Consider the following 13,917-nt stretch of genomic DNA (forward strand, 5'->3'; position numbering starts at 1 on the left):
GGGAGTGAAGAGAGAGCCAGAAATCGAGAAAGATATAGCGAGACAGATAGAGAGAGAAACAGATTTAGCAAGAGAGCGAGTGAGAGAGAGGGAGAGAGACCAAGGACAAAGGAGGGAGGGGAAGACTCAAAGAATGAAAGAGAGGAGGAGGAAGAGAGATTGTTCGCCCAGAATGATGTTTGCTAGAGAGTGTGTGTGTGTATGTGTCTATGTGTGTCTGAATGTGTGTGCGTTTGTGTGGGTGTATTCCTTCATGGCAGGGAGCTCGGGTATCTGATGAGTGAATCGTGCGCCCTTGTTGTGCACAGACACCCCCCCCCCCCCCCCCCCCACACACACACACACATACACACACACACACACACACACACACACACACACACACACACACACACACACACACACACACACACACACACCACCCCCCAGCTCTTACCGCGGGTCTGGGCTGAGACTCAGACTGCAGCTTCTCTGGGATACGGAACCTGTTACTCTGCCTCAGACCAACAGGATACCTCCCACCGCTGTGAGCGCGTGTGTGTGGGGGAGACGGGGACGGGGAGGGGGGGAGGGGGGAAAGGAGGAGGGTGGGAAAGAGGGCGGAAGGGAGAGGGAGGAAGGGGGAGGGAGGGAAAGAGGGAGGAAGGGAGAGGGGGGAGGGAAAGAGGCAGGGGGGAGGGAGGGAAAGAGGGAGGAAGGGAGAGGGGGGAGGGAAAGAGGCAGGGGGGAGGGAGGGAAAGAGGGAGGAAGGGAGAGGGGGGGAGGAAAGAGGCAGGGGGGAGGAAGGGAGCAGGGAGAGAGGGAGGGGGGAGGGAGAGGCGGGAGGGAAGGAGAGGGGGTGGGAGGGAGGGAGGGAGGGAAAGAGTCAGGGGGGGAGGGAGGGAGGGAGAGAGGGAGGGAGGGAGGGAGGGAGGGAGGGAGGGAGGGAGGGAGGGAGGGGGGGAAAGAGGGGGGAGGGAAAGAGGGAGGGAGGGAGGGAGGGAGGGAGGGAGGGAGGGAGGGGGGGGAGCAGCGCAGGTGCAGCCTACCTTGAGGTGGTTGTCTGGGAGCCGGTCCTGTTGTTCCTGAGCTTGACCCAGCCGCTGACACCAACAGAACATGCTGTCGCTGTCCACACACATCCTGGGCTTTCTCCCTTCTACTTAACGCTTTATAGAGAAATGCTTTCTGAATGGGAATATATATGACATATTATTACACATGACACACGTGATAATATACATTTTGTTTACAATAATTATATTCTGGCTATTTATGTTTTACATGCTTTTTGCGAAGGTGGTTCGTTTTATATTTTCATATAGCTTGTGAAATAAGGATATAATTAAACATTTATTATGAATGTGGATTGTTATATTTACAAATATCTTGTGAAGTAAGTTAATAATTATACATTTAGAATGACTGTATATAGTTCAATGTAGGCCTACAGATAGCTTAAGAAGTAAGGTAATAATTATTCATTTCATAATGAATGTAGATTGTAATATTTACATATGGTAAGGTCATAATTCTATATGTAAAATGAATGTAGATTGTAATATAGCTTGTGGTAAGGTTGTAATTAATAATTAATTATAACCATACTTAACACGCTATATGTAAATGTTATATTCAGCTTTCAAAGCAGGGCTGGTGCACCATAAGGAAGAATTAAATATTTTCTGTCCATGTTCTGTATGGAAGAAAAACACTAGAATACACTTCTAAATTCAAACAACGTATTCCCCTCAAGAGATAATAATGAAGTAACGCTAATGAAGGTATATGGCAAGTGGACGCTTCGCTGCCACAGAGCGGTCAGACTATACTATTAAAAGGCAGCCCTTACAAAGTATAGTAGATGGCTATTCCCTCCCCCTCAGCATGTCCTATAGTGCCACCACTAGCAGCACTGAGCGCATCATTGCGTGCGGAACGGGGAAGTGCGCAGGAGCAGTCTAAGGTAATCAGAGAGAAGGATACTAGGAGCCAGGACAGCATCTGGCGGATCTTTACTCCCTGAACATGAGAATACCTTCGACATTGTGTTAGGAGGGGGAAAGAGAACCACAAATTATTTTCTTCGACGCGCCTCGCCAAGATGAAGATCGGACGCTGAATCTTTTGTTATTGATTTTTTTTTGCACCCAAACCACATTTGTTTTCACCATACGCTTAAATGCATCCTATAGATATCAAGGGAAGGTTTTGGGAACCGAATTCTCTCCAACGTTTTCTAAACGAGAGTCGAGAGTGCGCAAAGACCGATTTCACCGAGAAAAACCATTTAAACAATTAAATGCGCTCAAAGGTCTGCATTTATGGGACACTTGGAATATGTTCAACTCTCCATGAAAGACTTAGTGAAGGGAAAATTTGGTCATTTCTAATCTGATCTCCATAGCTACACGGGGAATCCCATGGTCCGCGACACACCAAATCACCAGAAACCTGGACTGCGACGCGGTTGGACACCTTCCGTGCGTCGCCTTTTATGCATTTGGATTTTTTCTCCACGGGATTTGTACATTTCATGTAGATCCCTGACATGTTCATGGCTCCGGAGTCTAGCGACAGTAAGCCTAGCGGGTGTGGAGAGCGGACGATGCACGACTAGTTAGGCAGAGCCAGCGCACTTTCCCTTCGCCCTGTTCCAATTAGGCGCTATTACGCACAGGAGTGTCAACCGGGACCACCAAACGCGTCTCCCACCATAGACTTCTCATTAAAATCATTCCTAATTTCCTTCGCTGCTGTCATCGTAGTATGTCTGCACTTCGAAAGAAATTTGGGGACGATTATCAGGTAGTGACCACCTCATCCAGCGGGTCCGGGTTCAACCAGGGTCCCCCGGAGAAGAAGAAGAAGAGGCAGCGCTTCGTGGACAAGAACGGGCGATGTAACGTCCAGCATGGAAACCTGGGCGGTGAGACCAGCAGATACCTCTCGGACTTGTTTACAACTCTGGTCGACTTGAAATGGCGGTGGAATCTGTTCATCTTCATCCTAACTTACACGGTGGCGTGGCTCTTCATGGCCTCCATGTGGTGGGTGATCGCCTACATCCGAGGAGACCTCCACCGAACCCACGACGACAAGTACACGCCTTGTGTGGCCAACGTGTACAACTTTCCCTCAGCCTTCCTGTTCTTCATCGAGACCGAGGCCACCATAGGATACGGGTACAGATACATCACGGACAAATGTCCCGAGGGCATCATCCTCTTCCTGTTCCAGTCCATCCTGGGCTCCATCGTGGACGCCTTTCTGATCGGCTGCATGTTCATCAAAATGTCCCAGCCCAAGAAGAGGGCCGAGACCCTGATGTTCAGTGAACACGCGGTGATCTCAATGCGAGATGGGAAGCTGACTCTCATGTTTAGGGTGGGCAACCTGCGTAATAGCCATATGGTCTCCGCACAGATCCGCTGCAAACTGCTGAAAGTAAGTGGCCGTGGCCGTGCACAGCACAGGACTCCCCCATCCTACACACCCCTACATATACCATGTGTGTGTGTGTGTGTTGCTAATGTTCTGTGTATACGTAGGCGAACAGGGATATAGGCCTGGGTCTGATTTGCACGTCCTTGATGGTTTGCTTATTATCTATATCTTTTACTTATTTGATAAAAGCAAATTCACACTCGTTCTTACTCTTCATGTGCAAATTAATTACACTCTGAAAGATTGCTCTGCTCTTTATGGCTTTGACCATTACATAATGTCTATATTCTGTGGGGGGGGGGGGGGGAGGGAGAGAGAGAGATCAAAACACTGGCGTACCAAAATGTCTACTCTCTGATTGGCGCCTGACAGTTTATCTTTAAACGTTGATTTAACATGTTGTTATGATTAAAGTGGGCGGGAGCTACCCGTTTGTTATCAGCTCCGTCCAAATTGAGCTTCCGGTGGGCCCCTGATTGACAAGATGAAGGCCCCTCCGCCCGCTGGCTCATTGATCGCTGTGATTGCTCCAGAAATGCGTACGGCTGTCACAGAGGCTCACTTTTGTTTGCTGTCTCCGTCCTTTCTATCCCACCGACCCGCCAACCAACCGTCCAACCAACCGTCCACTCGTGCAGTCTCGCCAGACGCCCGAGGGAGAGTTCCTTCCCCTGGATCAGCTGGAGCTGGACGTGGGATTCAGCACCGGAGCGGACCAGCTCTTCCTCGTCTCACCGCTCACCATCTGCCACGTGATTGACACCAAGAGCCCCTTCTACGAACTCTCCCAGAGGTCCATGCAAACGGAACAGTTTGAGATTGTTGTCATACTAGAAGGGATAGTGGAGACCACAGGTGAGTGATCACAATTTTCACAAAGTGATCTTTCTTTTATTCGTTCGTTATTAGACTGCTTATGCAGGGAGCGTGGAGATGATGTTGTTCTGAACACTTGGCAGCTGGTTGGTTGAAATGGATCGATTATATAAGACAGTTCACTGAGTCGAAAAGCGTAGTATCATCTATATTCACATCATTCTTTGTGTTAATTATGGTTCTGAGAAGGGAGTTTATTTAAATACTGTTATGAGTGAGTAGACGCGGGGAGGGGGATTTCAGCTGAGCTTGCAAATATGCGAATTCCTTCTGCTCATCACAGATATAAAAATATGATTGCTCCGCATTAACGTAAGCCTAAAGACGGTTAGAATCTCATACTCGGCCTGGATCGACTCTTTTCAATGTCCCGAATTCCAAATACATCCGTCTCTCTCCCCAATGAGTCAATCACTACTCTTTCTATACAACTTCTGTGAAATGATTTTCTTATAATCCCCATTGGAATATAAAGAAAAACAAAGAAGCAATATCCTAAAATGATGCTATTCAGTTATAACAACCAGGCTATTTTTTAATTTCTAAATCCCAACAGAGGTTTTCAGAGGTAGATGAACACAGACAGGTGATTTAATGTTTCACAGTGAAGTGGTGATAAGTTGATGTGTGGATCCATGTACAGTCACCCGCCTGGGCTTACATTAAGTATAGTCTACCGATACAGACCCAGGAGTCAACGGGATTCTGTTGTTGAATGTGAACATCTCTTCAAAACCAATCATGACCTCATTGCATATCATTCGAACGATGATGAGATAGACTAGGTAGTCTATCTCATCATCTACTAAGGTAGTCTACTAAGGTAGACTAAGTGAATAGCCGGATGAACGCTTCAGTAGGTCGATTGTCGAATGCCGTCATCCAAGGAGTCTTACCGTCAGGGCACACACGTGTTGCCCCAGTGGGAATCGTACACCAAACCCCGACAGTGAGGATGCCTTGCTCATGATTTATGCTTAAGTTCTTTATTTCTTTCGTTCTTTCGTTCTTTTGTTCTTTCGTTCTTTCGTTCTTTCGTTCTTTCTTTCGTTCGTTCTTTCGTTCGTTCGTTCTTTCATTCTTTCTTTCTTTCTTTCTTTCTTTCTTTCTTTCTTTCTTTCTTTCTTTCTTTCTTTCTTTCTTTCTTTCTTTCTTTCTTTCTTTCTTTCTGTGGTATTTCTGGGGGGTGATTTGAACCATGTCAAACAAATAGTTTGTTAATAAGCTTGTACATTTTTCATTAAAATTAAGTAATTGATTATATATAATTACCTGGAAATACAATATTTTGCTTAGTGTTTTCAACATGTGTTCATTACTGCAAAGCACATAGACCCAATACATTTCCCTGGTGAATAGTATCTAATGACCACACCTAAGCACCAACTAATTACTAGCATTAGTATTCAGTAATAAGGGATTTAGTTACTTCTATACATATGTCTAGTTCACCCCGCTAAGTGTAAAGCTATTTCAGCGCTGAATGTAAAGAAAAAAATGCTAGGTTGGTGAAGTGTCTCACACTAAAACAATCTATGGTTAAAAATTGATGTACAGTCAAAGTCTAAACCCTCAGAAGCTTTCATTTGTGGCCAATGCAACTCTGTTTCCATGGCAACCTCTCCTGGAGCATTCACCATTGCAGCACTGCACCTAAACTTAGATTTTCTTTTTTTCTTATTCCTATAATATGGAATGAGAATCCGCCGTCAGTTTACGTGCCAGTAAACATGGAATGGCGCACATGAAAACCAAACCGGCCAGTGGCTCAAATGGCCCAGTAATGGCAGGCGTCGTGTTGAGTGATTTGTGACAAGAGGAGCCACAGGGCTGGGGCTGCTACTTGCTCCATAACAGTCTTTGTTCAGCAGTGACAGAATTAGTCTCTGTACACCGAACCGTTTCCATAAAGCAGTGACCGGATCGGTCTCTGTAAACAGAGCCATCTTGGTAGAGCATTGACAGAATCAGTCTCTGTATACAGAACCATCTCAGTAAAGCAGTGACAGGTCCGTCACTACAGAGCCATCTCTGTAAAGCAATGATGGGATCAGTATATGTAAACAGAATAGTCTCCATAAAGCAGTGACAGCATCAGTCTCTGTAAACAGAACAGTCTCCATAAAGCAGTGACAGAATCAGTCTCTGTATACAGAACCATCTCGTTAAAGCAGTGACAGGATCAGTTTCCATATACAGAGCCATCTCTGTAAAGCAATGACAGGATCAGTCTCTACTGAACAGTCTCCATGAAGCAGTGACAGGATCAGTCTCTACTAAACAGTCTCCATATAGCAGTGACAAAAGAAGTATCTGTAAACAGAACCATCTCCGTAAAGCAGTGACAGAATAAGTCTCTATATACAGAAAAGACTCCATAAGAAAGTGACAGGATCAGTTTCTAAAGCAAAGACTCTAGTCTGTACAGCAGCAACTTAATAAGACTATACCTAAACAGTAGTGAAAGAACAAGTCTCTGTATATCAGCGAAACGTTAGTCTACAGAGCAGTCACTGTACATCACTGACATGATAAGTCTCTGTATACAGAACGGTCTCCTTGTGCAGCAGTAACCGAACCAGTCTCTGTATATTAGGAGCAGAATAAGTCTGTAGAACATTCTCTGTACAGCGGCAACAGAAACATGTAATATTTATGGCGCTCTGAGTTGTTTACTAGGGAAAAAAGTAATCTATTTTTGTGTGTGGAAGATTCTCAGTTAGGTAACACAAGTTGTGTCTCTCTTCCCTGTGGATTAAAACACAGGGAACAATAAGTAAACTTTTCCCCTGACTTTTGACTGAAAATGGTTTCTAATTTCTAGCGGCCAGAGGGACAAAATCATTATTTCTCTCACCTGGAGCATGACCCTCCAGTGCACAAATCATTTTTGTGCTTGATGCTGTTGAGAAAAACAGAAATAATTACAAGGTCTAAGGACTCGAAAACACAAGTAGTTTAGCTATTTTGATTTCGGCACCCAAAAAATCGTCCAAATGAAAAATGAGCAAGAGTTTTCTTTTTTCGTCTGAGCCACTTGAGCTGAGCCAACCGGTGGTTCTATCTCCATTATGAACACCTTAAATGAAAGGCTGTCACCCGTACTCAGGATCACATGCATATGCTGTTGTGACATACTGTAGCATTGCAAACAAGGTTTTTTGGCACTCATTCAGCCAACGCTTTTATCCATAGTGACTTACAAGTGACTTTTTTTTTTAAATGTTCAAATTAGTGCCGGTTGTCATCCTAGTCTTTCGCTGCACTTTGGATGTCTTACTCCCAACATGAAACCAGTAGCATCGTTTATGGACATTTTATGCACATCCGTTAGTGCTTTAGCCGCGTTTTTATCTCCATAGGGAGCGGGTTTGCTCCCCATGGAGATATAAAGGGCTTGTTCTAAGGTCACGATAATAAGTCTCTTCCACGAGATGACACTAAAATGGAACACACGGCAGCTTTAAGTAAAATGTCAGTTTTTGGTTGTTTTATTTTATTTAACATCATCGCTGTGTGTGTATTATTCCAAAAAGAGCTTAGATTCTGGGTTTTATTGTTGTGTGTTGCCACATAAGAAGGTGTTGACATACAGCTTCAATATTGAATGCATTAATGATAACTTGCACTCACTGCTTTGTTTTAAGAAACATAAACAGTGGTGAACAGCACTTGGCTCCTTGCATGACCACGGAGTAAATCCCTGTCTACATACACACACAACTTGCCTTGCAATAATTCACAAGGTAAGACCGGGGTCGTAATTAAACCTCTAACGACGTTAAACAACACAAATGGGAAATTAAAAAAAAAGGCCCATTTGTTCATTAGCGTTTCTAGAAAATTGGAAGGAAAGAATAAACCTGTTGTTAACCCCGGCTGGGCGCCTTCATGTGTGAAACCAATCTCCCTGCTGCAATTGAATTCATTTCATAATTCGCAGTGGCACATTCCCCCAATTAATTCAAACTCAGCCCTGCCCCCTGCCGTTTGGGATCACCTAGTTCTTGCATGCTGTATACTGTGGATCTGGGCTTGGTATGTGATGGTGTCTTGATGGGTGGTACTGTAACAGGATGCATAAACCTACACCGTCAGCGGCATCACCATCGGCCCAAAGCCTCCAACAGCACGACAAGTTGTTGGAGGCGTGCGTCTGCGGAGGACCTATATATATGTCAATGTCTTTTTTTTTAACCCGGCGATCACGTCCGTGCTGAGAAAAGATTCTAAAACATCTACACATTTTTTTATCGTCAGCGTACGCTTTATCTTTCGCCACTTCTGTGATGCGACTTTCATGCAAATGCATAGCGAGAGATGAATGCACTTTTGGCAGCGTGACGCGGAATTTGTAGGATGTTGCCCGAGTCTAGTTCAACATGTTTGGAAGACTCCCGGTATAATGGTCTTTTATTAGGATTTATGAACGCAGTTATGGAGTATGTCCTCCACAGTGACCCCATGCCGACTGCGTCTGGAAGATGCATGGCTCCGGGCCAGCTCGACACTGTTTCATGTGTGTGTGGACAAATGGAGGAGGAAAGCTAATTGTTCTACGAAACCAGAGCGCCGCGATATCTATGACCAGCATTCCAGCTCATGAGGCATCTCTCTGTGATCAGTAATATTGCCGTTTATTTCCTGGCGTGTCGTTCCCTTCGCGCAGTGATGCTGTCATGGATAAGAGGCCCCGTTGTTTATGCTGCTTTGTATTGATTCCTCTGAAGTCGTCTTCTCATGTTGAAACCTTTATCCTTTCATAAGGTAGTAGTGGGCCTGTGTTTTTATTGCTTCCCGAGATCCATATCAGCCCCATAGTTTTCCTTTGAATGCCACAACAAGGCATTAACCCCCACTGTTCGTGGAGTAAAACAACCTATAACACAATGCAGCATAACCACGTGTTACATAATGTATTATAAGCACGTATAACATAAATAATATATCCATTTATAGCATGACGTATAGCGTCATAATATATACGTATAATGAAAATAATGTAACCACATATAATGTAGGATGTATAACCACGTATATTATAAATAATATAACATATATAACATGAGGAAGAATAAGCACGTATAACATAAATAATGTAACCACATATTACATAAAGAAGCATAACCACGTCTCACACGACAAAGTATAACCACGTATAACATAAATAATATAACATATATAACATGAGGAAGAATAACCACGTATAACATAAATAATATAATATATGAGGAAGAATATCCACATATAACATATATAACATGAGGAAGAATAAGCATGTATAACATAAATAATAAAACCACATATTACGGAAAGAAGCATAACCACGTATAACATAAGAAATATAACCACGTTTAACATTAAGAATACAACCACGTATCAAATAAAGAAGTATATCCGAGTCTAACTTTAAGAATATACACACGTATATCATATAGCAGCATAGCCATGTGTCACATCCAGAGGTTCCTGGGGGAAGGTAGGAGGAGGGATGCCACTGCTGTTTATTCATGTGTTTGTTTATTCTTATGTATTTAATGTGCTTATGTGCTTATGTTTTTATTCATATGTATCTATTAATATGCTCATGCAGCCAGTATGGGGTTATGCTGAAGGCAGGTTTTTCAGTAAACAAGAAAGCGGTCGATTACCCAGTAAGAATCTTTAAAAAGCACAACCATTTGCGCAGTCTAAAGACGAAAGGTTCACGTGCAGAAAGGAAACGAAAACCTGAACCGGTTTGATTGGTTCTGATTGGATAATTAACGGTTCAAATTAATAAATAGCGAAAACGCCCGTTTCATCATAGCTTCTAACCAGGTATTTTAATCAAATGAAAAAAAGGCTGCCATGGTTCATACTGAGAACACGCCTCACTCAAGACAAAGACAGGGATCTCGTGTCTCGTATTAGTGTCAGCGCGGTGTCTAGCGACGCCAGCCCTGGATAATTAGCCCTGGAAAACATCTCACGCCTCCGATCGACAGGAGACCCCACCGGCGGGCTCGGATCACTGGCTCATCACGAGCAGATGAAACGGAGACCGCGAGGGGAGTCGCGCTCGCGGGTCTGACGGTCTGACACGAGCGCTGAGGCTCGTGAGTAGGAGGCCCCAGCCCAGGGGCACTAAGGCCTCGCGGGAGAGCCGGCTCGTGGTAACACTGGAAGGGGAACGCCGCCGCGGTTATGAGCCGGAGGGAGGGAGGGAGGGAGGGAGAGAGGGAGGGAAGGAGGGAGGGAGGGAGGGAGGGAAGGAGGGAGAGAGGGAGGGGAAGGAGGGAGAGAGGGAGGGAGGGAGGGAGGGAGGAAGGAAGGGAGGAGAGGGAGGAAGGAAGGGAGAGAGGAAGGAAGGGAGGGAGGGAGGAGGAGGAGGGAGAGAGAGAGAGAGGGAGGGAGGGAGGGAGAGAGGGAGGAAGGGAGGGAGAGAGGGAGGGAGGGAGGGAGAGAGAGAGGGAGGGAGGGAGGGAGAGAGGGAGGAAGGGAGGGAGAGAGGGAGGGAGAGGAAGGGAGGGAGGGAGGGAGGAAGGGAGGGAGGGAGGGAGGAAGGGAGGGAGGGAGGGAGGGAGGGAGGGAGGGGAGGGAGAGAGAGAGGGAGGGAGGGAGGAGAGAGAGGGAGGGAGAGAGGGAGGGAGGGAGGAAGGAAGGAAGGGAGGGAGGGAGGAAGGGAGGGAGAGAGGGAGGAAGGGAGGGAGAGAGGGAGAGAGGGAGGAAGGGAGGGAGAGAGGGAGGGAGAGAGGGAGGGAGGGAGGGAGAGAGGGAGGAAGGGAGGGAGAGAGGGAGGAAGGGAGGGAGGGAGGGAGGGAGAGAGGGAGGGAGGGAGATAGGGAAGGGGGAAGGAAGGGAGAGAGGTCCCCTGTACCCAGAGGTCGGCCCTAACTGAGGGTGATGGATGACTCTCCGGGGTTAAACACTCGGCCCCGGGGGTCCCTCCAGAGTGTTAATGAGGGTCCGGTGGAATCCGGGCGCTCTGTGGTGAGCAGGTGAGAACAGGGGTCTCCAATTCAATATAATGCGTAGCTGGGGTCAGAGCACCGCAGGGTCCGGGCTCCCTGCTGGGACCCGCCTGTGTAGAACATGTTGAACTCTCTCTCTCTCTCTCTCTCTCTCTCTCTCTCTCTCTCTCTCCTGTCTCTCTCTCTCTGTCTCTCTCTCTCTCTCTCTCCCCCTCTCCTCCCCTCTCTCCCCTCTCTCTCTCTCTCTCTCTCTCTCTCTCTCTCTCTCTCTCTCTCTCGCTCTGTCTCTCCCTCTCTCTCTCTCTCTCTCTCTCTCTCTCTCTCTCTCTCTCTCGCTCTGTCTCTCCCTCTCTCTCTCTCTCTCTCTCTCTCTCTCTCTCTGTCTCTCTCTCTCTCTCTCTCTCTCTCTCTCTCTCTCTCCCTCTCTCTCCCTCTCTCTCCCTCTCTCTCTCTCTCTCTCTCTCTCTCTCTCTCTCCTCTCTCTCTCTCTCTCTCTCGCTCTCTCTCTCCCATCTCTCTCTCCCTCTCTCTCTCTCTCTCTCTCTCTCTCTCTCTCTCTCTCTCTCTCTCTCTCTCTCTCTCTCTCCCCTCTCTCCCTCTCTCTCTCTCTCTCTGTCTCTCTGTCTCTCTCTCTCTCTCTCTCTCTCTCTCTCTCTGTCTCTCTTTCGCTCTCTCCCTCTCCCTCTCTCTCTCTCTCTCTCTCTCTCTCTCTCTCTCTCCTCTCTCTCTCTCTCTCTCTCTCTCTCTCTCTCTCTCTCTCTCTCTCTCTCTCTCCATTAGGCTGTGAGAAGTTCCTTCAGCTAATGAGAATAGTTAGACACAATTAGGCGTTAAAATATTTTCATGGTTAACATTAAAGGTTTTTTTTGTAGAGGAAGTAAACTCATAATTAGAGCGTCATACTTTCTCTTTTTTTTTTTTCTGTCTTCCTTTCATTCCGCTTTGTCTTAATTGGGCTATTTTAGACTCCAATTGTTTCCTTTGTTATGCATATCCACCTACTCAGCGCCCCCTGCCCTCCCAGCCATCCCTGGTAGGACCGGACTCCTACACAACGCAGATAAAGGTCTAAATGTGTCTCCCTCCAATATGCAGCATCCGCATATCCCATACATACGCTCCTATGCCCTGTATTCCGCATTGCCATCCCTCATTCTTTACAAGCCCATTTTGATCGATTTTATCGACAAAAGCTATAAAAGTAAACGAACTGTGAAGAGGTTATCGAATGGCCTCGCTCTTCTTCTATATGTCTCCTATCCCAGACCGACAACGGTGGAGTTTCACCATGACTGCGTCTTTCCCATCCCATAAAGACTATCTAATGTGTATCTAATAATTGTGCCCCGGTTTGATAGCGTAATAGGCGATGAACAATGCACTGGCGTCGACATGGATAATTCATTACCCCCCATCGTCAGACGAACTGAGCGAGGTAATTGTGTCTTTAGGGATTTGTCGGGACTCCGTTGGTGTGTAATACGTCTTAGTCGTTGGGGGTTCGACCCGGTGGCCTGGCACTCGGGGGTACTACGTCGCTAGGCGTAAGACGCATCACCACAGCGATTACGTGACGGCGACCTCGTCACGCAACGTGTGCGGTGAAACCAACTATCGTGGGACTTTGTGCCCATCAGCCTTCAGAGGCCGCAGGCCTCAGTGTTTACCCCTGGTGTGTGGGAAGGGGCATCACTCCCGCTCAGGGACAGTATAGAGCGCGGCTATATTTGATAGAAGGTTGGGTCTCTTGGTCGGGGAAGACGGTTTCCTGTGTGGGATGATTTGATCCAGTCGCTGTGTTCTCCCGGCCGGCGGCGGTATCGACCGGCCGGGCCCGGTCCCTGAAGTGCAGGGGCATCAATCCACCGTCCCGCAGTCACCAGACCTTGGGTTCTGTGTTCTGGTAAGGCCGTCCTCCAGGGACTAATCCCTTTTGCAAAGTCTGTCCTTCAGACATGCGTTTGCTAATGCGAGCATGGCAGCTATCTACCGAGGATGGAATACATTTGAGAACCCATTTTCCCCCATTTCCCCTGGTGTTTGGTTCCTGGCCACACATGATTTCATGTTCAAATCGCCTTTGGCAAGCCCGATCAGCAAGGTGTGTTGGATAAGCTGGATATGAATTCTTCTTCTCTGATCCCAGACAGGGTTTTCCTAACTGACAAAGCAAACAGTTTCCGCCTGAATGTTATCTCGGCCATTAGTGTCCTGTTCCTCTTAAAGGCAGGTCACTGATTGGCCGTCTGAAACCAAACTGCCTTTCTTTGACAGCCTGGTAGAGCGTTGGCTCTGCCTCCGCCCATGTGCGCGTGTCCCTGGTTCAGACCACATGCCCACATTATCCTCGGGCCAACCTCGCTACGCCTTCTGTGGAGACGTTACCCCCACCTCCTCGCTTCTGTTCCCTCCTTCCTCCTCCAGCGAACCTTGCTCCAGCGAATCTGCTGTTTCACGGTTGTTTGCTGCCAACCTCTACCACCACCGCCATCACTAGCATCACCCCCATGAACATATCCCCAGCACCACCAGCACCAACAGCCCCACCACCACCACCACCGCCACCTCCACCACCTCCAATAACATCCCCACCACCACCACCATTAACACACTGTATCCTAACCGCCACCACTACCACTAACATTTCCTTAGCAGCAGCAGC

The 13,917-nt window shown here is 47.0% G+C and overlaps 1 protein-coding gene across 1 annotated transcript in view; it reads left to right on the forward strand.

Moving 5' to 3' along the window:
- The first annotated feature begins 1,880 nt into the window (after positions 1-1,880).
- kcnj3a (potassium inwardly rectifying channel subfamily J member 3a) overlaps positions 1,881-13,917 on the forward strand; it is a 23,422-nt gene continuing 11,385 nt past the window's right edge. The window contains exons 1-2 of the mRNA XM_030344248.1: positions 1,881-3,426; positions 4,065-4,281. Of these exons, the coding sequence (XP_030200108.1) occupies positions 2,749-3,426; positions 4,065-4,281 (895 nt within the window). The 5' untranslated portion in view covers positions 1,881-2,748. The remainder of the gene's footprint in view (positions 3,427-4,064; positions 4,282-13,917) is intronic.

Source organism: Gadus morhua, chromosome 20, assembly GCF_902167405.1.
Source record: "Gadus morhua chromosome 20, gadMor3.0, whole genome shotgun sequence".
NCBI classification, from domain to species: domain Eukaryota; kingdom Metazoa; phylum Chordata; class Actinopteri; order Gadiformes; family Gadidae; genus Gadus; species Gadus morhua.